The following is a 25443-nucleotide window of genomic DNA, read 5'->3' on the forward strand; positions in this document are numbered from 1 at the left end:
TTTGTATTAAAAATATTAAAATAAACATCGAACTACGCTTAGAACACGAGCAGCAAACGGACGACGGTGATTATTTTAGAGAAAAAAATAATAAGAGAAAGCTGCTAAGGAGCTGTCTGAGAAAACGAAAGGACTTTTCCTGTCTTCCAACATAAACGTTTAAAGCCCTGCGCGCTCTGCCTCCTTCCGTTGCGCATTTCCGTTGTCGTGACGTCACTTCTGGATGTAAATATGCGGCTTGGTGCGGCGCTGGGAAACACAACCACTGGAAAGATGTAAACCAACTAACCGGCAGAAACCAGGTTCAGCGAAGACACTAAACCTTCCCTCCAGGGAAACCGTACCTCTGGTCCAATAAACGGAACTACATCAACAGGTAGCTCGTCGGCTCGCTACCTCCGAAGTCAGCGGAGCGCCTGCCTCTAGCAGCCATCTTTTGTGAGAGAATGTACGGGGCGACGCGGCGGGCCTGCTCGGGCTCTGGTCGGGACCGGAGCTCGCTGATGCTGACCACCGCGCTCCTTCTCTCGGTTATCGGGCTGCTGTCCGGCTTGCCTGGCTTCACCGAGGCCAAGGAGTGCGATAAGCCGTGTATGAACGGCCAGTGTAACACCGCCACTGGCGAATGTGTATGTTTCCCCGGCTGGGTTGGGGACCAATGCCAGCACTGCGGAGGGCGATTCAGGTAATGTAAAACACACTGGCAGATTATAGCCTACTGTTAGCAGTGACATAAGCTGAATGTGGAGTCTACGTCTGCCTTGTTTTGCGCCAAATGTTTGCTAATTCAGACCTGACAGTCCTTGTCTGGAGATGGCGAGCAGCCCACACTCGAGGCGTTCAAGTACCGGTCTGCTACTACCTCTGCCCCAGCTACAAGCGAAGCGGTTCCCCCCAAAGGCCACAGTCCTCCTTGTTTAAATGCAGCATGTGTTTGCTGAATGATTCAAGTGTGTGGGTTGGACGGCTATGTCTGTGTGAATGTGGTATTTAACATTTGACCAACATTGAGCTTCAGAGCTTTTTAATCCGAATTAGTGTCACATCTTGCCACTCATTCACGCAGATCATCAGCCTGTTTTCGTACACACCGTTTCTTGACTAAGATCACCTATCAGAAAGGACGGAACCATGAGGAGTAGCCGGGCTGCATGTTTCCTCTGTAGTCTGACATTATTCTTTAGAAAATCTGACAGCACAGACAGACAGACTGCCCCTCAAAACCATTTTGACTTGTAGCACTCTCTGCTAGCCTCTGTTTTTTTTTTTCTTCAATCTAACCAAGTAATTTATCTCTGACTAAACCAGACTGCTGTTCTGTTGGTAGTGTCCCACTTTTTCAGGCCAGTAGGTGAGACGCTTTGCATTCTTCAGCTTCACGGGACTCTTTGAAAAGCTGCCTGCATGATGTTTGGCCCACTGAAACGTTCAGATAACTGATATTGTGTGCTGATGCCAGGACAGCAGCAGCTCAGGGTCAAAGTATGGGATGGGATGGGGGGCACTGAAGCACTTTGTGCTTTTATAGCTGAGCTGCCCAGGTTAGTGAGAGGTGGGAGGAAGGTACCACTTGACAAACCCATTATTGCATCATCTCTCAATCGCCCCCCACACCCCCCTCGTATCTGCCCACATCCGTGTTGGCTTTCTTTAACTCTGATTTAAACCATGAGTGCCACTAGTTTGTGTGCGAGTGTGTGAATGCCAAAGCTGCACATTTTCGAAAGTTGTAAACTGGCAATTATTACCGCTGTGCCCGTCCTCTGTTCCCATTTTACTGTCACTTTGCATTACTGGAGTTTGTCCTCTGATCTGGAAATTATCCCGCAGTACTTGATGACAGTTTCACTCGGAATCAGTCACGACTATATTATTGATCACTTTCCATAGCATCGCGCCCTTCTGCTCATCCTTCAACTATGACATTTAGCAAGCACCGAATTAGAAAAACATCTTGTTCCCCAAATCATTTTTTTCCTTGACAGAGCTCAAATGTGACCTCTTGAAGTAATTTTACACTTCTGCTTTCTTTCTTTTCGCTGTTAAGCAAGGTGATCTTGTTCTGATGAGCTAGCGTGTCTGTGCAGCTAAGAACGTGTGAGTCGGGTCCACCCTGTAGGCAGCGGATTTTCGTCTCTTTTTTCGTAAAGGGAGTCCAGAGCATTTTATTTAATACTGTGTCATGCTCCCTCTGCTTGTGATCAGTCTTGCCAGGTCATAAAGCAGAGCCAGCGGGAGGCCTGCTGTGTTATGCGTGCTCACAAGTCGGTCATGATGAAGGGAAGGGAAGCTGGAACAATTTCCACATTAGTGCAGCCGATTGGTGAGCACATCTGAGCAGGTGAAATGAAGGCTGAATGGCTGCTGAGTGTCTAATGTTTCAGAACACTGGGCTTAAGTGGTCTCTGGGTGAAATGGCTCATCTTGGCTGTGAATAAAAACTGTGATTCTGTTGCACTCGAGTATCAGCCTCGACAGTCTATCAGTGTGGGAAATCATCGCTGACCACCAGCTGCGTTCAGGGTACCCGTCTCTAAGAACGCTGGGTTTGAATGGAGTTAAACTCTGTTTATTAATATTTATGATTTTTCTCTCATTAGTTAGTAATGTGTAATAGAGAAGAGGCTAAAGTCAATGGAATTTGCTTATTTTGTCCTAAACAGCTGACAAACCCAGTGGTTGGCTTTTATGTAGATCTTTATTTGTACGCCACGCTCTTTTATTGTAGGGTGGTGGTTGACTGGCATGCATTAAAAGTATAAGACATACTCTTTCAGTCGCCCTTGATCAAAATACCAAAGCTTTAGGTTCTTTTTCAGGACTGCTTTAATACAACCCAGGGGGTCAACTGCTAGGATGAACCTCCCTACGGGGCTCATTAAAGTTAATCCGTTTTTTCTAAGGCTGCTACGTTTGTCTTTTCCAGCTTCTTTTAAAAGCTTCATCCTGGTATCAGAAGAAAAACTCTGCTGATAAGTGGAAAAAAACGGAGATCTCTCTTTGTTTCACAGTGCTGCCAGACTGGTTGTGGTGCTGCTTGTCTGACTGTGAACTTCGCTAATAGCAGAACAGGCCACTCTCGTACAGTGTAATGTTCAGCTGTCAGCGCTCCTGTGTCAGTGGGTCCAGCATTAAAAGTGATACTGAAGCCACATCACCCTAGGCTAATCATCTTGAAGTGGAACGGTAAACGTACTGCTGCTGTGATTCCACATTTGCTTGGAATCGGCGCTGTGTTACTTTGTTAACACGGTCAAAGTGCTGATAGTTTTTCACGGAGAGCCTGTGGTCTGAGGCCGTGTTTAGCATACAGACAATGCTGCCATACAAGGCTCGGTGAATGCTGGTAAAAGCAGCTTTCTGTGACAGGGGTGTGCCAAAATGGAGTCCCTATTCTAGCTTTGAGGGCCAAAAATCAACATGAAGAAGGGGGTCGTTGTTGTTGTTCTTTTGATATACACTACTGTGCAAAAGCCTTGAAGCACCCCTCATTTCTTTTGTTTTAGAGTGGTCTTAACATTAGGTCTCCAGGCTTTCTGGGTTTTTCTTTGCACATCCTTTTCACTCATTTTCAGTCCAGTTCTTGTTCATGGAAATTTTCAGGGGATTTTTATTTTTGGAGCCACTTAATGCTGACTTATGAATCATCCAAGTATTAAAAAAACCACCCAAAACAAGGGACGCACTACTGTTGTCTGCACATGACAGAAAACTTGATTTGTATCTTTAGGCGCTTTGTTACTAGCAGCCTTCTGGGGAAAAAAATCCCAAAGATAACGGTTTGACTGAGACAGAATATTATTTTTGCACCAACAAAGTGATTCCTAAACAATAATTAGCTGCACGCTTAGCATATCTCTACAAGGTGTACTGTTTATTCTTAAGTATGTGGAGGAAGCTGGACTAGTGCAGGACAAAAGAAGGCCTAAAAATCTGTCTACGGCAAATAAACTGTAAGTAAGATGGGAGAAAAGACTGAGGTATGCATAATGACACAAGAACTGGACTTCCATCTGATCAAACACACATCCACACATGTGCAATAACACTAAGTGCAATACTCTTTTTCTGACAAAGTTGTATTTTTACTCAGTTGTATAAAGCATTTGTATTTTATTTTTATCCTATTGTATATTTTATTCTACTGTATATATTATTTTATTATTCTATTCTGTACAGTTATGTACACTATTTTATTCTTATTGTATTCTAATTTTTGCTATATAACATTTGCACTGTCCACTTCCTGCTGTGACAAAACAAATTTCCCACGTGTGGGACTAATAAAGCTTATCTTATCTTAAAAACAGTAACAACAGGTCTTGCAGAATAATTGATCGAAATTTGAAGTTTCAACATGTGTCGATTGTGTAGAGTTACAATAATGACTGTTTGCAGCCGTCTGTAAAACACACTGGATGCTCTGTCGTGGTTTGGGGCTGCATTACAGTCATTGGTGTTGAGGATCTTGTTGAACTTGATGGATCTAAGAGGGCAGATTCTGGTGATCCATGCCATACTATTGGGTAAGCATCCGATTGTCAATGGTTTATCTATGGATTGACCTCCCTAGAGCAAGGACCTGAACATTATTGTAGCAGTGTTCGGTCATCTTTACAGAGAACAGAACAAATGCAGCCAACATCCAAAGAAGAGCTTTGAATGTTCTTCGAGAAGCCTTGAAGGACTATTGAAGAACTTGAGACTACTCATTTCCCATTTTCCTACATATAGTTTAACTTAGTTTTCCATGGATATTTAATTCTGTTATTCCCCTGTTTTGGGTCAGGGAAACTTTAATATTAATCCTACTGCATCACCAGTTTATGTACATTTTGTTAACCTTTGGTCGTGTTGACTTCAAAGTTTCAGGCAGCCACCTTCTTCTTCGTTTTAAATTTCTATCTGAGTTTAGGGCTTTGTGATAGCCACTAACAAAGTACAGGTTCCTTATTTAATTCTTCATATTTGAAATTAAAACATTCAATTACAAATGCTTGCTGTCTTTAAAATCTATTGTTCAACGATTGTACTATACGCCCCTGGGTGTGCGAGGTCCACAGAGGATTAAAGCAAATGGATAATAAAAAAAAAAAAGTCTTTAGCTTGAGACTTTATCACAAACCTTTAACTTCTTATTTCTAATAATTTCTTCTCCGACAATTCACGTCTTACATGTGGACATCTGCTTACGTTCCACCTTTGGAATCAGGAGGGACCTGTCAGTTGGTAATAACTGTTAGTGAGTTAAATTTTCTTTAAAAGTCTTTGGAAAGGTTTTGTAACCCCCCATAACTGTTGATGCTGACAAAACTAATGTTTAATAAAAGATAAGATCAGACTTTATTGATTCCACGGTGGGGAAATTTTAATTTGAAGTGTCTTATAAATATTTATCAGAATTTTATATTTCAAACACATTAAAAACCTTTTTCCGCTCAAATTAAATTTCTCCCCAAGTCCCACAACAAGCAGGCCACAGCTTGATGGCACCTCCACCATGCTGGGTTGGTGTTCCTATACTTGCAAACTCTTTTCTTCTCCAACCAATATGATCGCCGTTACGGCCAAACAGTCAAAGTAGTTTCATCAGACAAGAGCAATAGAAAATTGTAAGATCTTTGTTTGCATGTAAGGACTGGTTTCATTCTGAACACTTGAGTTCTGCAGAATCTTGTTAAGGTGCTTTTAAAAATTGTTCTCAGAGGCAGATTCGCCTCCTTTCTGAGTACTGTAATGGCTGCAGATTTCTACTTTTATGCTGTTGTTTGCTCACCTGGGACCTTCAGTCACTGTAAATTGCTTCTAGGGTTTTTTCCTCTTGTACATTTTGCTAATTGTATGGTTTCATTTAATAGATGAAAGCAAATAGTTGACAGGAAACGAGTGGAGCAAGAGATTGGGAAGAACAGTTCATTAGCTGCTGTAGCTGATGGATGGATGTTCTTCCTCTCCTGCCTGACTGGAGCTGTTAAACTAGGATGCAGGCTCACTGTGTTAGAGAAGCTTTAAAAAGCTTTAAAAACTAATAAAGTGACAGTTATAACTGTAAGTTGTAGCTACTATCCTTGCTTGTCATATTAACGACTGTAGCCATGAGGCTGATCTCTATCACATAGTGTCAACAAAAGGCTGCTTCACGCCTGTTGGTTTGAAGACTCTTGGACACAAATGCACATTTTTATTAGCATGACATAAAACTCTTGCGGAGATAATTTATTTCATTTTTTTTCATAGAATGGGGATTCCCAACCAGTTTTCATACGCAGCAGGACGGGGTGGTGCATAAAGAGTCTGATGCCTGTTCATGTTCTGGCACTGGTTTGAGTACCAGTTTTGGTTGCAATTAATGTGAAACCTGGAAGTGTCTCAATTTACCTGCTTATTTTTTAATAATTTTATGTAAAGAGCGCATATTGAATCCTAAGTGCTCTCATAGTGCCACCCCCTCAGTGTTTGGGAGTTCTTGCTTGTTTCTCAACTTTAAAGTGGCTTCTGGAAATGCTTTAATGTAATTAGGGTGAACTGATAGCGGAGTAGTTGGGGAATATATTACGTAGGCTCGGATGCTTGCTTGCTTTCCCCACATTCATCACATCTTGCTCTACTACACGTATCTAATAAAAGCAAAATGAGGGGGATATTAGTGACTGTGCTTTGTTTTAGTTTCCTAAACTCCTGCTGTAGTCCTTCGGTTTTTCACTCGTTCTCACGCTAAGCTTTCTCATCAAATAATGACAGTAATGGAACTGCTGAAACGACAGATTAATAGTTGATTGTGTGTTAAAGAGCTCCTTTGAAATGTCCTTAATAAATGTTTAGAACTGCTTTGTAATAAATGAAACCGTTTTTTCTTTTTTGTTCTCCCATCGGTTTTCCTCCAATTTTATGAGCTGTCATGATCTAAACTGCCCAGTGTGTCCTTTTATGTGTTAGTGACTGAATAAATCTATTCATTCAAATGTATATCTATTAGGATTTTGTTTCCAGGTATGGGAAAGAAACAACAACTTTAAAAAGAGTCCCTTCCATTAATGCACTGCTGATGTATGCGTATATCTTAGTGTTGGTTGTTGATCATTTTAGTTTGGGTAGTGGGTAGTGACCGAAAGAACGAGATCGCGGATACAAGCGGCAGAAATGAGCTTCCTCCCAAGGCTGGCTGGCCTCTCCCTTAGAGATGGGGTGAGAGGTTCGGCCATCCGGGAGGGGCTCAGAGTAGAGCTGCTGCTGCTCCACATCGAAAGGAGCCAGCTGAGGTGGTTCGGGCATCTGACAAGGATGCCCCCTGGGTGCCTCCTGGGTGAGGTGTTCCAGCCATGTCCCACCGGGAGGAGGCCCCGGGGCAGACCCAGGACACGCTGGAGAGATTATATCTCTCGGCTGGCCTGGGAACGCCTTGGTGTTCCCCCGGATAAGCTGGAGGAGGTGGCTGGGGAGAGGGAGGTCTGGGCCTCTTTGCTTAGGCTGCTGCCCCCACGACCCGGCCTCGGATAAAGCGGATGAAGATGGATGGAGTTCAGTCTCTTGTGTAGCTTAAATATTAGTCGATTAGCCCCTCTTTACAAAAGCCACCTCTCCTCCAGTTAACTAATGGCCACACTGCTGCGCTACTGATTTTTGTCTGCTTTAAATGTCGTGGTAAATTTCTTCCCGATGACATTCAAAGTCATATCAAATTTTTAAATCATGACCACCAATGAAAATGTGACATCGCCCCTCTAATATTCTGTAATCGGCCGCTTTCTTCTCTTTGCTACAGAGGCAAAAAGCTTTTTGCCTCTGTAGCATTTACACTCTGTCTGAGCATGCTCTGAGCGTGCCTCTCCAGGCTGTACCACTGAAACAGGACTGTTGTCGCCTTTGAATAAGCAGTTGTTTGCTTTGCTCTCAAGCTGCACCACTTTACCCTTTGCAGACCACTTGGCTCAGCTGCACGAATACCATTTGTATTAGAATAGACTCTGTGAAATGAAGCATTTTATCTAATATCAATTTTTGCCACTAGCAAAAAGCACAGACACTAAGGGATTTTTTAAATCTTAAAATCAGGGTGTATTTTGTCTGAAAGTAAAGATAAGGTGTTGTTATTTCTAATACTGGGGTGATCGTGGCTCAAGAGTTGGGTGTTCTCCTTGTAATCGGAAGGTTGCCGGTTCGAGCCCCGGCTCGGACAGTCTCGGTCGTTGTGTCCTTGGGCAAGACACTTCACCTACCGCCTGCTGGTGTTGGCCAGAGGGGCCGATGGCGCAATATGGCAGCCTCGCCTCTGTCGGTCTGTCCCAGGGCAGCTGTGGCTACAACTGTAGCTTGCCTCCACCAGTGTATGAATGTGAGTGTGAATGAATAGTGGAATTGTAAAGCGCTTTGAGGGGTCCCGAAAAAGCGCTATATAAATGCAATCTATTATTATTATAACTACATGCTATAATGTGCCTAAGGGCTTAAAGAGCCTCAATATCGTTTTTATACTTTTACACCACTTTAAAGTATAAAAATATCATTTGAAAATATATATTTTTGTTGCAGTTTACCAGCTCATTTCGTATATTATAAGCTTTAACGAAAACAAGGAATTTATAGTGAAACAACTACCAGCTCAGTTCAGTGTTTTGCTCCCAGGTATGCTTTAGGTACACAGTCGCGTCCTAAATGACCCTTTCCAAGTCCCAACATAATACAAACTCAGAGGGTGCAGCTGATAAGCTGTAAATGTGTAACCTAATTCTGGGTATGTCGCTTTCACAGAAGCATCTAATAGGATAAAAAAAATATATGAAAATGTTACATCACAGCCAGTGAATCAGTATTTGTTTATTCACCAAATACTTTGAAATGCTTTTAAACAATATTTAAATTTAGAATTTTCTCTCTTTGTTAGCATGTTTGGTTGCTAGCTGAATAGCCGGTGATCCTATTTAGAGAGACGTTTTCCTAATTAATCAAAGATTACGATTATTTGTCACGATTATTCATTAAGTTTATGACAAAAATGTAAACATAACACATCTTCAGATCTATATAAATCGTTGTAAGACAAAATGAATCAGAGGAGCACTGCTTTTACTTTTGGATTATCCTAAATTTTGCAGACAAATAATAATATAAGGTTTTTCACTCGACTGAACCTACATGATGAATGTGACTAAAACTCGTAGCAAAGTTCATGCATCAGCTAGACTCCAAATTAGTGTCTTTCAGGCCTTCAGATGTGTTACTTGTGTTGCTTTGGGGTGCAGACGCACAGCACTCTTTGGATATGATTTCTTCTTGGTTACCTCACGTGCACTAAATCTGAAGTATTTCCAAACAACAGTAATGATCTTCTTCAAGGGGCAAGCTCTTTGCCTTCTGTTGTGCCACAAATTTGCATTTGTTATATACTTGTCCAGAAACTTTGCTGTGCAGTGTGGGAGTGACTGTGATTGGCCCATGCATGCATGTGGCTGGGCAGCGATTTAGAGTGCATTTGATTTGCTTTGTGTTTTAAAACCGCAAAAGCATACTCGATCATGCTCATTTAATTATTGGAAGCCAAAATAGTGATCAGACCTAAAATCCAATTAATTGTGCAGCTTAATCCTAGTATATATTTTGGCCCTCAGTTGCTGTTAGAATTAGTTTCAAGCTGGTTAGAGGCCACTCTTACGTCTGGAGCAGATACTTGTTGATGCTGCTGGATTTCTGACGAGCCCAACTGAAACTACTGAATTTGCTCATTTAGAGTTGAGGCATAACACAAAGCCAGTCCTATCACTCGGTTACTGAAGTGTCACCCTTGACTTCCTCTAATGTTGTTCGACTGTAAGGTTGATGAGTTTCCCTTTGGTTGCAGATCTGTTCCTGTTGTTGTTGTTGTTGTTGTTTTTAAATATTGTTTACCTTGTAAGTATGATAATTGTGTTTTAACAACAGTACAGTATGTTAACTGCACATGCATCAGTGTGTTGAGTTCATGACTTTCTTATCACTCTCACAGGGGGGAGAAGCTGTTTGTCTGCTTGCTGCAAAAGCTGAAAGTCCCTGTTGGCCTGGCTTTATTATCGCTGGCTGATCTGTAATTATAGACATGGTGTACACGTTTGCAAACCTGCCACAAGTCTCACCGTATGTGTTGAAAGTATTCTCTTAAAGGAATCGGTGAGCCATCAACATTCAGCATGGACTCAGTGTAAAAAAAAAAAAAAAAAAAAATCAAGCCAAGATTTGCTGTTCTGTTAAAAACTTTCATCCACAAGTTGCAGCGACAGCACAAAGAGCATTGTTGTCATATAGCGTCATGCATTTGGCCTGTTAACCGCCCTTAACAACACCCTTAGCCTTGGACCATGAGCCTCCAATTCACACAGCTGGGACTATAGGCCTGAACCTCTGCAGTAATTGGAGCAGGCTTAAGTCTTCAGTAACGTGCAGCACTTCTTGTTGCCTAGCTACAAACAAACCTGAGTTGTGCAATATGGAATCTCCCCAGAAGCTCTCAATATAGAGATGAATATTTAAAAAAACACAAAAACATCACACTGAAAGGAGAACATCCTGCTTTTTGGTTTTTGTTTTTTTAAGTGAAAGGATATAAATACTTCTATTTTCCATTAAAAAAAAAAAGACATGAAATTAAAAAAATCACTCATATTATAAGACACAAGTTCGGACCTGTAGCAGAATGTCAAACTGCTCAGCTTGTATCGATTGATTAATTTTGCTAAAAGCGCTTTTTTAAAATGTTCTACTTGTGCTGCAGACATCTATAAATCGCTTCTTTAACTGCACATGGGAGCAGTGTGTTCTCTGCAGCTTCCTCAGCAGACGTCGGTGTGAAATGTTGCTGAGAGACTGTTTTGGAACAAGAGAGCGACTGGGTGTGTTGGCACACTCCTCGCACCTTGAGACCTGCATCAGTAATGATACAATGTCTGTATGCATCTAAGTGTCCCTTGCGTAATTCATCTCCCGACCGGTGCTGTGTCATGAGACTGCAATTGAATTGGCAATAACAGGCCGTATGCCATACTGTACCATTAGTGCTTGTGGATGCCCCTCATGGTGTTGGCCTCGGACAATAATTTGCTGTCTTTGCTTTGTCTTTGTCCTATTTGTTGCTTGCTCAACCACGGTGCTGCTTGAAGAAGACCGTGTTTAACTGCACACTCTCTGCTTAGTGGCTCTTTTCTAACCTCTTGTTTCATGCAGTCATGAAACATTAGTACTGCACTTTTTTTTTTTTTTTTAATTGTACCTCTACATATGGTACTTTTCCTATACAAACTTGAATCCCAAGTTGAGAACAAGGCAGCAAAAGGCTGCGAAAGTTGTGTAATAATGCTACAAAACGGAAAAGTTATTTGCAACTAGTTGGCAACAGGATAAAGAAGAGCTGCTAGAGGGATTGAGTCTTAAAAAAAAGATGTAAAGAATGTTTTCTCTTGCAAAGAATTAGGATTTTGGACACAAAGCAATCATAAAACGATTATCTGAGTTATTACCAGGCCCATCCTGAGTCCCTGATGTTAAAAGTCCACCAGCAAAATGTTCACAGCAAATTCCAAACATGTCAAAGTTATAACAATATAAAAACATCAATCCTCACATTTTAAAAAGACAGAAATGGAAGTAATTGTTTGATAAGCAATCTTCTTTTCAATTGAAGTTTTCCACGAAGTCTTTCAGCTGCAGGTTTTCCTAAGTAATCAAATTCCAGGACAAGCATACAGCTGTTCTAGGCGCTCCGTGAGGCTGTACATGGGCACAGCCGCGCTTTCAGCTAAATGTCAGCTACTAAAAAGTTACATGTTCACCAGTAACCTTGGACCTCTCTCTCTTTTTCCTGTTCCTTTCAGATTGACGGGGCCCTCTGGTTATCTGACTGACGGTCCAGGAAACTACAAATACAAGACCAAGTGCACCTGGCTCATTGAGGGACAGTAAGTACAGACAACGCCATGGGAAAGCAAGTTCTTCTTCAGAGGCGCCGAATTAATTAGCTCAGAACACATTTGTTCCACGTCCTAAATAGCACTAGCAATAGGAGTACTTTTTCAATTGAAGTTTAACAGCTTTGAATATATTATATCATCCTGGATTTAAAAAAACAAACAAAAAACCATTGGGAAAACTGGCACAATCCTGTTGATCATTAGCTTTTGCCATTAGGGGAAACAGTGGGAACAGTGGGAAGGAACCCTAAAAACGTTGAGACTGATGGGATTAGGATTGTGCAAACTGAGGCCGCAACTCAATGTTGCAGGCGGGATTTATAATGATTAGTTTGTGCACAGTATACATTGCAGACTCCTGCTGTGCTTCAGCCCCTGGTAATGTGGATAAAAATGAATGGCAAAGCAAGTGTAAGAAATCCAATAGCCTCCTTTCTCTATCGTTTCAGTCAGCACATCCACGCCACCGAGTATCGATTTAAAGCGACGATTCTTGATTTTTTTTAATTTATTTTTTTAAATTGATTTTTTGGCTTCGAGCTTATCCAAACTTTAAACCCGCCGCTTGCATTTACATTCCAGGCAGATAGCCAGCATGCTCATTCGGGGGAAGGCGGGGCTAACTAAGAACGAACACGTAAGGCTCAGGAGATCGCGCTTCTGCTCGCCGTGCACATCTTACACAGTTTTGAACTTCTGACCTTCGTTTTCCCGGATGGCTTCTCTAATCACCATGTCACCCTGCCGTCCAGTGTTTCATTACATACTGATGGCTCATTTTATATGCCATCTTGAGACTTTAGCCCATCTTCAACAAGAGGTTAATGTAGTGACATATGCGCTATATGCGTCACACTGACAAGAATACTGTTGAAGAGGTTTTATGGGCTTCAGATATGCTCTCACTTTGAACCTTCAAAAGCTCCCTCTGCAGCTAAGTGTATCGAATCCATTTCTAGTGGCTTGAAGTGACTTTATCTCCTGAAAGCCAATGAAATAACTACTAAAATGTGGCTTTGCTCGATGCCTTGCTCAAAGGGGTCCCAGTGCTTCCTACAAAAATAAGGGCTTACATTAGATTAACAATTTACCAGTCACAAGTCCTCTGTACTCGAACCCCAGGGGCTGCTGCCATTCCCCAGTTTGTCTGCTAGGTCATTAAGGAGGAGCCATCGCTTCACTCTAATAAATATAATTATAAAGAGAAAAATGTGACTATTCATAACACATCCTGTATGTCTCAGTTTCTCATCGTAGATGCACTGAATGGGTCTTTGTCTTCTTCCCTCCTCTTTTGAATGATTTCATTTAGCCATGTTTCCCCAAATTTAGAGCAGAGTTTGTTTTTTGTTTTTTAAAGGATCTCATGAATGTCTTCAATCAAAATCAGATTAAGCCAGCTTTTTTCCTGTTTTGCTGAACACTGCCCGTGCATAAAAACATCCGGCCACAGATACTTGGTTTATTCACGGTCTCTGTAGCACACATTGTGCAACAGCGAAACTTGTCTGCCATATAATTCGCTTGATGTAATCGTGTTTTGCTGGTAGACTAAATAACTGGGATGCACGCCGCAGTACGGTTTTTACACTTGATACGGAAAACATAGCCGATTTGTGCAGAACACTGCAATGTGATTCGAATATAAAGGTGTAGTTGGTGGTTGGCCACACACAAACGCTAGTAAAAATGTTGCTGTAGGTGGTGACTGTTTCTACCATATCACCCAGTTAATCATCCACCTTTTATTGTCCTGAAAGTATCATTCCACAAGTTCAGCTGTTGGAAGAGTGCAAAGCTAAATGTGACCCAGTCAACAAGGAAATATTTTTTATTGCACATAATAAAACTATGTAAAAATCTAAACAAAGCAAAAACCTTAGAGTAGGTCCTATCTAATAAAAAATTACACGTTTCCTGGAGAAACTGTTTGTTTCCAAACACAATTAAGTGCAATGGAGTGGAAACGTTGGGGCACCTCTGGTCAAATGTTCTCTTAGTGTGAAAACCAAAGACAGGAGATGATTTCCAGAGGGCTTAAAATTGAAATCTGTGCATTTTGTTAATTGTAAGCAAGATTGATTCTTTATTTCTGTCTTTTACAGTTTTGAATAACAGTGTGCAAAGTTCCCAAAGCGCTACTTCTTCAGGACTTACAGCCATTTTTCTAAGTATCTTAGCTTGCAGAGATTTTCTGTAGCCAGAAGAGTCACATGATTCCTGTTTAGTTAATTTTTGTCTGGTGGCCTTGAATGCACTTCTCTTTTGTTGTCTGGCAACTTTTTTGTTTTTTTATGACATGTAATTCAGGACACTGTGAGAGGCATGCCAAAACCTTCAGCTTGTGCTTGTTAAGTAGTCCATTCCAGGGTTTTGATGCATTTAAGATTATAATGCTGCTGTTACCCTGTTTTGTTTTGTTTTTTATCTTTAGCGATTTTACATTTGGTATGTTGATGCTGTGATTTTTAGAGGCTAGCCTCAACACAAACCCATAGTTATCTTGCAATGGGATCACAGCACTGAGAATAGTAATGCTGCATGGTTCTTTAAACATAATGCAGGTACAAAGCTCTTTAACTGGACACGCCACAGGCCTCGTTACCACCAGCGTTTGTGTGCGTGCCATTCTGTCTGTCTGTAAACACGATAGCTTAGCGTTTTGGGTGAATTCTGTGAAAACTTTGTAAGCATGTAGAGCTCATGTTACCAGTCTATTCAAATATGGCTCACATCCACCAAGGGCAAATTATTGATTTATTGGTCAAAAATTAACATGAACTATGATTCTTACACGCGAGTCTGTGTGTGTGATTGAGCGTGTATTTATATCTTTGTGGGGACCAAAAGTTGGAAGTTCACTATACTTGTGGGGACCAACACCCCTTATGGGGACCAAAATCCAGGTCCCCACTAGTTTGAAGGCATTTTTGAGACTCAAAATGTGGTTTTAGTGTCAGGGTTACAATTGGGTTATTGTTAGGTTTAGGGTTAGGGTAATATAGAAAGCATTGTATAAAGATTTGACCTCTTCTCGACTTCTCCTTCAAGGTCAAAGTGAAAATAATGGAATGTAGAACTCTTTAAAACCACGTTTTGTATTGACACCATATAGGCATACAGGGCCGATATATGGGAATTAAATATCCTGTTACTTTGGACTTCTGACCTCTTCTACAAGTTCAAATAAAGGTCAAACGTCTTATCTTCAAAACTGCTTTAATGCTGCTGCCTTTGTTTAGATTGGCAACATTTAGGAAGTGATGCTGATATATGGGGATTATAAATATAATATTATAGTTTGGATCCAAATATCACCTCAGGATGGGATCGATCTTTAAAGAAAGTATTTTTAAGACAAAGAGAATGAGCTGCCTCGTTAGTTAGAACTATACTGTGGTATAATATTATATAATGGGCTGAAATAATTCATGCCCAGTTATTTGCAGATTAATACCTCTTATCCATTACCTCCTTCACCTACAGTAAACATCTGTCATGCTGTACTTATCTGATTTTTACTGCACTGCAAACTTAAAGTACATTTTAAAAGAACAAAGAAAACCAGATGAATATGTAAAAGGAAAAAAAATTCTGCCCAGAGAGTGAGCTTCCTTGGCGAAGGTTTGCGCTCAGACAAGTTTGGATCTGCTAACCTAAAAATCTTGCGAGCAGTTCCCGACCTCTGCTCAAAGAAATGGATATCTGAAAAAGACCGGCTATCTGTTCAGGCTTGTATGTCTGGTCTGTCTTCGACTGCTCTGCATAAGGTTTGACATGTATGTAGCTGTGAGGTCTGAGAACTTGTCTGTGTTTTACAGGCCCAACACCATTCTGCGATTACGGTTCAACCACTTTGCTACTGAATGCAGCTGGGACCACCTCTACGTGTACGACGGCGACTCCATCTATGCGCCCCTTCTGGCGGCTTTCAGGTAAAGCTTCAAATATGTGACAGGCTTGCAACACGCTTGAGTATAAATGGTAATAAAAACACCTTAAACTCTTCTTTTGGGTTATTATTGTAGCGGTCTGATTGTTCCTGAGCGATATGGGAACGAGACCGTCCCGGAGGTGGTGTCTCAATCTGGCTACGCCCTGTTGCACTTCTTCAGCGATGCTGCCTACAACCTGACCGGCTTCAACATTTCCTACCGGTGAGAGAATCTCTGAAAAAACAAAGTACCACATCCTGCATTTTCTTATTTATTTTTAAACAAACAAGGATTCGGCTTTCGCTTCAGGGAAGTCGAGGTTTCTCCGCTGACTGGCCAGACCACAAAACAAATACAGAAACTAGATGTGTTGTTGGCTTCGTCTGTCATTTTTTTTCTTCTTCTTCATATTTGATATTTTAGCTGGAGTGGAAGCTCCCGCATATCGACTTGTTCATAATCCTCTGAGCTGACTGTGCAGTCCTGTCATGCCTCAGGGTTTGCAACTCTCGGGGTCCGCAAATGCGTTCGTGTTGTCAGTCACTCGATAGAAAGTATCTACTAAATGACAAATGCCTGGATACTGAGCCCTGACAGGAGAGCCTCTGTGCAAATCATTTCTGTTTCACTGGCTGAGATTAATTTAGGTGAAGGGCCCACTTCACACCCTTCCTTGGGACACGATGACGCATACAAACCTCTCACTCGCTACATGATTCAGCCGGTGTGCTGGCACGATTGGTGGAGAGCATTTTAGCGGAGGATCATGTCAGGTTACTGCCGTCCATTTGCTGCAGTGTGTTGTTGCAGCATCAGTACTCCTGTTATTGTTCAGACACACTGTGGCACTTTTGCTGTCTTTTTGTTTGTGTAACGAATATGTGGTTCCTCCCTGCTTTTCAGGGACTGGATGGATAGAGTGGCCATACTAACACGCGTGTTATTAGCCGCTGAACATCTCATCATGTAATGCAACCATTGATTTTATTTAAGCTTAAGATTTATTATTGGCATTTTAACTTTTTATTAGACTGTTAGACTAGTACAAAGGGTTTACAGGAGGGTGGGAGGAGAGAAATAACACTGAGGAACTGCTTGTAGGCCTTCAGTGTATGGGTTTCCTGCTCAACCAGGTGAGCTATGGTGGTGCCCATTTGATTTATTTTATCTTAAACTGTCTCCATGTATGTGGCATTGCAGTCGTTTGTGGAATTTATAATGAATTTGTTACAAAAAAAAAAAAAAAGTAACGGAGATAAGTAATTAAAAAGCTTGAATGCCCATTTTTAATCCGCCTAGTTTCCTCTGCTTGTCTAAGCAGAGTCAGATGCAGGATCTTTTGCATGTTTATTTCTTCTTCAGCTGTCTCATAGCTGTCGGTGAGGGTTGGAGCTTGGATTGGCTTGTAAACTGAACTGTTTTCCTCTCAGCTCACCTCTGTGTTCAGCATATCTGCCGGGGACATCAATGCTGATGCAGCACCCTGGCTGACTTTTATATCTTTTATCTTATGCTCTGACTCAGTGCAACTCTAGGAAACCAAACACAAATTTAAGCTGAAAGTACTGCAAATATTATTATACATAAGTAAAAGGAGTGAACTTTTAAGGCCGCTCTTTGCCTCTGTCAGTACTTTGGGCCTATGCCAGCAGTTCATTTCTCTCCTCTTTAACATGCTTTTAATGGCTCCATTTGGTGTAGTGTAATGATGCTGCTCTTTGCTCTGCAGTCTGGTATCGACGCTGTGTGCAGGTCCAGAGTTGAGTTTCTGTATTACTTATGGTAACTATGCTACATTGCATGATTAAATATTATAACCTGAAATACCTGAGGCAGAGCAGAGGCCAAATGTAATGGGGACACACCTAAAAAGGTTTGATCAACACATCAGCAAACAGCTGATAATGCAGAAAACAAACAGCTGTGACAAAATTATAAAATTAGATTGTGGATCCACGTAGGGCTGAACGATTATGGAAAATAATCTAATTGCGATTTTTTTTGCCCCAATATTGTGATTGCGATGCGATATGCGATTATTTTTTAAGGTCTTTGTCTTCTGTATTATTAAACAAAGACAAGCAATACATCATATAGTATGGCCAATACTATATTACATTAATTTTAAACTGTTCTTTCCTGGAAGACAGACCTCTGTTATGATGACATGAGGTGATGCATGAATTGATGACTGACATTTTTATTTAACTTCTTCAATCACAACAGTATATTTGAACATACACAATAGTTTATTTTTAGCTTACAAACATCTGAGCATAAAGTGCTGACAAGGAACCCTGGTGTAAACATTAAAATGAAAGTCAGTACAATGTGCAGATTGCAGAAATATACATAAACAAAATCAGTGGCTTTACCACACTCAGTTTTTCGACATCTGTGAACTACTAGACAGTCATTCAATTAAAAAATAATATTAAATAAATAAAACTAATAAATAAAAAATACACACATCTTACTGATCTCTGCAGTCAGTAACATTACACATAAAGTGCAAACATAATAGCAATTGTATAAACACACACACAAACACGCCTTTAAAATTTAAAGGCGTGAAATTGGACGGTCTAGTTCTGATTAGCGTCACCGCTGTCTCGGTGGAGTTTAATAAACTCGGCCGTCTGCTTCTTGCTATCTAAAATATAACCAGACACTGGTGTAAATTCTCGACTGTCTCATACTTCTGTTTAATAAGTTTTCTGTTTGACGTTTAGTCAGCTGTGTGAAAACCAAGGAGGAACCCACCCGGGGGATTAATAAAGTTTTATTTTATCTAATCTAATAACTTTAATCTCAGCCAAACCGATTTACTCACGAACAAACAAAACACTGAAAAAAGCCCAACAATAACATTTTTAGGTTGTCTAAGTGACTTATATATCACGTTTAACCCGAGCAGCGAAACTCCGCGGTGATCTGAAAATGATGTGCCGGGAGTTGTGCCGTTCTCGGCCGCATCAGTAACCCTCGAGCTCCCGGCTAGCTGTCGAGCTGGTGGGTAGCAGACGCCTCTGAAAACGTCGAAGCACTTTTGCAAATATGGGATATCTTGATAAACCGAGCAGATATTTGATGTTTACACAACTACTTTCTCGCCTGAAAATATGTTAAAAGTTTTTTTTGTGACCCAGAAAGATTAGTATGAGTAATTTTAAAACTTAGTAGCGGCCGCCATTGCTGGAAACTGGAGTTTGGCTGGGCCGCGCTATGAATTCTGGGATATGGTAGTAATTTGGACAGCCTTCGACACGTCGCTGTGACGTAATCGGCCTACAAATGCGGCCTCAGGAGGATGCAGCCCATGAATTTGGACATGTCCAGAGTATAATCGCAGCCTTTGCGGTTAGAAAATTGCACTTGATCATGTCGCGATATTATCGCAAATGCGATATATCGTTCAGCCCTAGATAGTACGGGCTTGTAGTTCAGCACTTTGGGGATCAAAGCTGGTAACTGGTCAATCACAGGCATCAAGGCTTCTGCAATCTGTGTACCGTGAAAACAACATTCAGTGACGAGTAAAAGTGTGAATTCCTTTTAATGATTTAGTCAACTTCTCCAAAAATTAACAGCATACATGTATTTGTCAGTTGTTGAACTAACCCAAGAACGAGCCTGTCAAACCACCAGCAGATTGAGAAATGGGTTTCCAGTAATCAACAACCTTTATGTGCAAAATTGCTGAACCACATGAACTTCAGTGGGTTTTTTTCCTCCCCTGAAATGTTATTTTCCAGACCTGTAAAGCCACATGTTGAGATTTCAAAATGAGAAACTCTAACCATGGCACAGCGCAGCAGCAGCTGTTCATTATATCGATATATCGTTCAGCCCTAGATCCACGTTCATGACTAACCTTACTCTTTACCCCTTGTTTGACACGAGCCATTACAGATATTCATATTGTGGATGCCTCTGTCTACAAAGCAAAAATCTTCTTATATATGCCTCTTTTTATTCCAGACAGAAGGTTTAGCATAAGTAACACATCCATATGTGGGTTCATCATTACTAAACTTCAAATTTATAAGGGGGGGGGGAAATGCTTTAAACATTGTAAACAATTGTAAATGGCACAGTAGACCCCTGCTACAGTCGCCATAGCAATGGGACTGATGTTGTGCTGAGGACAGCTGGATGAAAGCAAAGTGCCCCCCTTTCCAACCCCCCCCACCTGCAGCCCTTGGTGTCTGGGAGAGGTGGAGGAGCCGAAACATCAAACTATCTGGCACCGCAGGAACATGAAAGAATCACGAGCGCCTTTTGTGTCATCGCTCTCAACAAGTGTGTTTGCAGGAGGAAAGAAACGAATGCCTCTGTGTCCACCTTTGATTGGTAATACTTGTTTGTTTACGCTTAGGACCGAGTCTTCCTGTTTTTATTTATATATATATATATATATATATTTTTTTTTTTTTTCCTCCAGTTAGTAGAGCAGTGTTTTAAGTAGTGTCTCATTTTGTGATATGGTGTTTGTGCAGGAGCTTGGTGCTTATTTCACTGATCTGCAGCTGTGTTGTACAGATGCATTTAATCTGTTTAAGCCTCTGCTGGCCACACAACACGATGTGGTATCCCTAGGCTTCGGTGTACACCTGTAATGCTTCAAATGAAGACAGATGTTTATCTTATTAAAACTATATTCTCATTCATTATTTGTTAATACACTGGCATGCAGCATGCATACTAATATCCAGTTATAACTGTATACCTCTGCACCACAGGACAGGCATTTGCGTCTATTCCTCAGCAGCCAGCTGCCACAGTATGAGATACTTGCTTACTTTTAGTGGATGGAGTGAGTGCTGATTCCTAACTAATTGATATTTTGATGTGACTGAAGAGTTGCCTCAAACTGTCATTGAGCTGTTATAATATAAGGAGCCTGTTTGACATTGAGAGCACCGGTGTTACAGTTCTACTGCAGACTGAGTGTGTTTGCCATCTGCTCTGCAGTGCCTGGGGAAACTTCCTTTGCCTCAGCTTCTAGCTCAGTGCTGTTTGAGTGTAGATATCCCTCTGAGATGACTGGCAAGTGTTGAGACAGGTGCTTGACCACCCGATGAGGGAAGGACGATGCCAATAACAATACATTCTGCTTTCTTGAGGGGGGGGTGTTGCATATTTTAGCTTTAAGCGTGGAGACAGAGGCCACAGAATCAGAAGTAATGCAGTTGCTGAAAGGGTTTCCTGATGTTTTATTCAGGGTTTTTAGATCGAAATTCCAGTTTTTCTCTCTGACTGTTTCCTTCTCTTTCTACCTTCCAAGAGTGAACACCTGTCCTAACAACTGCTCTGGCCACGGAGAGTGTCATGTGGGGAACTCCACTTCTTCTGTGTACTGCGAGTGCGAAAATTACTGGAAGGGGGAAGCCTGTGACATCCCGTACTGCCTGGCTGACTGCGGGGAACCTGAAAGAGGCAGTTGCAAGGACAAGACCTGCGTCTGTACGGCTGGGTGGCAAGGTAGGGCTGGCAGCTTGGCGGGAACACTTTAGCAGATGTGCGACTTCATCTTCACATATGCTTTGCTGGTGTTACTATCCACAGCAAGTTGGCCTCAGCTTTCTCATACAACCCAAATCCTCCCAAGGGACTAAAATAAGCCTTTGACTGGCTATCAACAATGAACAGTGACAATAAACTTAACAGTATGTCCGTCAGGTGTGATCAGGTACCCAGACGGTCACACTCATTTAATAAAAGCGGGAATAACTGTGTTTAGATCTTAATGAACAAATCACAGCAGGATTATTGTTGTTGAGTTCTCTCTTTGGTCACCCAACCCCCCCATTAACTGAAGAAGGCTGGTTTTTGTACAGTCTCGGTATAAATCAACATTTTAAGGAGATATCTAGCCTAAATCGGGGGGTGTCAAACATAAGGCCCAGGGGCCAGAATTGACCCAAAGACTCCGGTTCACTGGACAGCTTTGGATATTGAGAAGGACGGATAAAGACTTCCCCCATGGCTGTTCCTACTACACCAAAGTAATTAAACTTCTTGGTTAAATACTTAGTAGTATAGTTAGTTAAATACTGAGCTAAACTTCAGACTGTGAGAAAGGAGAGTTTCACTGGTCTGCATGACAGTTGTTTAGCCTGTTATAGGTAATGAAAAGACTGTCTTTGGCCTATATGCTGAGACTTTTAAGGTACCAGTTAATTCTGATTTATGTATTTTTCTAACCTTTTTTTTTTTAACAATATCAGGACTTTGTGTTGATTTCTAAAAGCAAACTCAGTGTAAATTAGAGGAAACCTCAGTGCAGTCGAGCACTGAGCAGCTCCAGCAGAGCAGTTGGAGGTTTAGCAAAGAGAGTGTTTTCTTTCATCCGTCCAGATTTTGCCTGTTTATCTGGTGATTCAAACCGGGTCCTCTTTAAGCTTTAAGCCTCCCGCGCTGTTATTGAGGTTTCTGCAGCCCCCACGGCATCCATCTGCCGTCACCCGATGGACTTGAAATGAACTTTTAGCACGATCAGCTTCCTCATAGTTCTGGTCGAGTCATGACTATTCACTTATTTTATTTGGTCATGACCCGACGCCGCTGTATGCTTTTTGTGCCGGACCATATGGCCCCTCTAACCGCTCTGTTAGTTCTTAAACAGCTCCACTGCGCTGCCTTGCACAAGCAGAGACAACGGCTTAATTTAACCGCAGTTATATCAGCAGCGCAGTGTGCTCACAATCTAATTACCAAAGCTGAGGGAGTTGAGAAACAGACTAGCGTTGTTCTTTAGCCTTTATTACCCTGTCATGGTGTTTTAGCAGAGGAATAGCACTCTTGGTGTACTTTATGCTGCCAGCTTCCAAATTAACTCATTTTCTACACCAGGCAGTGCAAAAAGCAGAGACAGATGCTTGTTTAGTCAAGCCACCCCGGTCTTTAATCTCTCTTTCACAGACTCATAGACTTAAAAAGTAACATGTTTTTAAAGGTGGTAACACCGTGTTTGTTTTTATTTATGGAAATGCCACTGTGGTGTGAAAGTAATGTTGTTATTTAAGCACTGCAGGAAGAGGTTTGAGAATATTAGCTACTGGGGATTCATTTAGCTGCTGAACAAAAAGCAGAACAAGTAAAGTGACCTTGATTGTCGGAGTGAAGCAGAGAACTTCCTTTCCTGGCACACGATCGCATGTGTAATGTTTTTAGTCCAGCGGTGAACATCCGGTTTGTGCTGTGGGGTAGAGCGATGTGCGCTAAATGGTTGGTAAATGTTTTATTCCGATGAGGATTCATCTCATCGGGTAGGATGGACGGACTGTAGATGAAAAGGGTCATCAAAGAGCCCTCTGACCCGGCCGCTGCCTGCAGGATTGACAGGAAAAGGCCAATCTTTGTATTCCTGTCCTGGTCTCTGTTTGCCAGAAAAGTTTTCCCTTCATTCAGGAGCGATTCCGGTTTATGGTGGCTATATTGTTCTCGTCCATAAACAGAGGAAGGCAGCTCTGGCCACAGCCATCTGTCTTTTTAAAGATTTATTTCAGTGAAAACAATGAAGCTTTAATAGTTATGGTTTCCTTAAAGAATAGTCTCCACCATTAGCTAAAGCGTCTGCATCACGTCAGTGTTTTTCTGAACTCCAAAAACTTTATGATCTAGTTTATGGCAGCACGCCTGCTTTAACCTCTTTCTTGAAAGCTCTGTGACAATCAGGTAGATTGAAGCAGAGGTTTTGGCAAAAAATTAGCACGTAAGGAGAACTCTTTTAAAGCACAGTCACACTGTTACCGTCAAATAAATAACTAGATGGGAGTAAATGTGGGAAAAATATATTCTTCTGCATGTCCCCAATGTCTTTTCCTTTGCTCTAAATGAATAAAATCCTTGGAAGTTTTATCCTCTTAATGTGAAGACTTTTTAACAAACAAGCAAACAAATTTGTTTTCTGCTTCCTGCTTCATGCTGATTTTATTTTAGTACAGTCATATTTTTTATGTCCCTGTAAAAGTAGAAATTAAAGGAATGACCTGAGTTAACCAAGCCTCCTACATCGGCTAGTTTCCTGTGGAGCCTTAACTCTGTGGTTTTTCCCTCCCCTCTCAGGTCCTGACTGCTCCGTCTCGGTTCCTGCCAATTCCTCTTTTTGGAGCCGAGAGGAGTACACCGAGGCCGGGCTGGCCAGGGCTTCCCACAAGGCTGTAGTTGAGCTGGGCGTCATGTGGGTCATCGGAGGCTACGTCTTTAATGCCTCCGACTATCACATGGTCAAAGCGTAAGTTGACTCCCCCCAGCGAACATCTTCGCTTTGATTTGTAGGCATTGGCTGCAGCTCTCGTCCAAAAGAGCTGCGAGACACTGGTTCTCCTTGTTGCTATGCGACTGCAGGGTTTGTTCTTTTCAAACACAGTGTCTTTTTTGGAGAATATTTGAGTATTTAAAACTTACGCCCAGTGTACTGAGGGCTAAAGCTGTACTTGGCTGTCAGGAAGAAGCCGCAGGACTTCCCGCCTCCTGAAAATCGACATGAAGAAGAACACAGCTCCGTACAGACAGTGTGTCTTGGACACAGACGGCATGTAATTAAAACCATAAAATTACAGCACTGGCTCAAAGTTATCACCCTGAACTCCACCCAGGACAATCACACACATGCCCTCGGCTCAAGTTTTGGTTTATTAGATTGCCTGTAAGCCAAGGTGTGGTTTTTTTCTTCGTCTTTTTTTTCCCTAAACTTAGGTCATGTGAAACTATAAATGATCATTTTGTCCGCCTTGCACAACCTATTTAATTGAATTAGAACACATATATAATCCCCCTAAGTGTAACTAGTTACCTTGTACCCAGTGTAACAATGCTTTCTTACTGTTATACCTGAACATAAGATCCACTTTGATTGCTGGCCTACTGTCAGGCCTTGGCGATCCAGATATTTGTTATACACTGGTATCTGTCAAAGGTGCTGCAATCTTATTTTAATTATTTATTTATTATGACCCTTGAGTTTCCAAAGCAGAGGTCCTAAAACACTGAACTACCAGGTTGCCTAAACAAGCACACATTCCTCAAATACTGTCGAATTTTGGAGATTTATTAAATCAAAGCACGTTAACATGTGAAGACTTGAAGCCTTATGTTTGCTTGCTCATCTAATATCCTTTGCTTTACAGTAAAAGTCCCTTAAAGTGATGTTGTAACTTGGCTCTATATGACAAAAAATGATTTGAATTCAACATTTGGTTTCTTCAAAACTCAAAATGTCACGAACCGTGACAAGATTCCAAACAAATATCGTGGGATTGAATGAAGCGATCAGTTTATATTCCGAAGGCCGTCTTGCTGCGATGCCCTTACGTGCTGCAAAAACATTGTTTGGCCAGTACTACAACAACATAAGTCAGGAACAGAAGGAGAGATTGATGTAAAACTGGAACTTAAAAGGCTGGCAGAGGCAAAAGCAGCGAGGCAGTAACTCTAAACTGTTTGCTGCAGGGCCGGCATTTACGATCACACTTTAAATCAGCTAAATGCATAATCTCATGCAGCGAGTCAAGTGATTAATAGAATCTTTGCTGTGCTTTGTTTGGTTACTTTGTGAAAGACTTTGAACA

General features: G+C 41.5%; 1 protein-coding gene across 3 annotated transcripts in view; it reads left to right on the forward strand.

Moving 5' to 3' along the window:
- The first annotated feature begins 211 nt into the window (after positions 1 to 211).
- Positions 212 to 25443, forward strand: part of atrn (attractin) — a 138281-nt gene continuing 113049 nt past the window's right edge. For all 3 annotated transcript variants that reach the window (XM_085441610.1, XM_085441611.1, XM_085441612.1), the window contains exons 1-6: positions 212 to 685; positions 11838 to 11921; positions 15755 to 15868; positions 15962 to 16090; positions 21156 to 21352; positions 23939 to 24107. In XM_085441610.1, the coding sequence (XP_085297736.1) occupies positions 447 to 685; positions 11838 to 11921; positions 15755 to 15868; positions 15962 to 16090; positions 21156 to 21352; positions 23939 to 24107 (932 nt within the window). In that variant the 5' untranslated portion in view covers positions 212 to 446. The remainder of the gene's footprint in view (positions 686 to 11837; positions 11922 to 15754; positions 15869 to 15961; positions 16091 to 21155; positions 21353 to 23938; positions 24108 to 25443) is intronic.

Source organism: Copadichromis virginalis, linkage group LG19, assembly GCF_057382275.1.
Source record: "Copadichromis virginalis isolate Kocher_CV1m ecotype Utaka linkage group LG19, C_Virginalis_male_GT1.1, whole genome shotgun sequence".
Lineage (NCBI taxonomy): Eukaryota > Metazoa > Chordata > Actinopteri > Cichliformes > Cichlidae > Copadichromis > Copadichromis virginalis.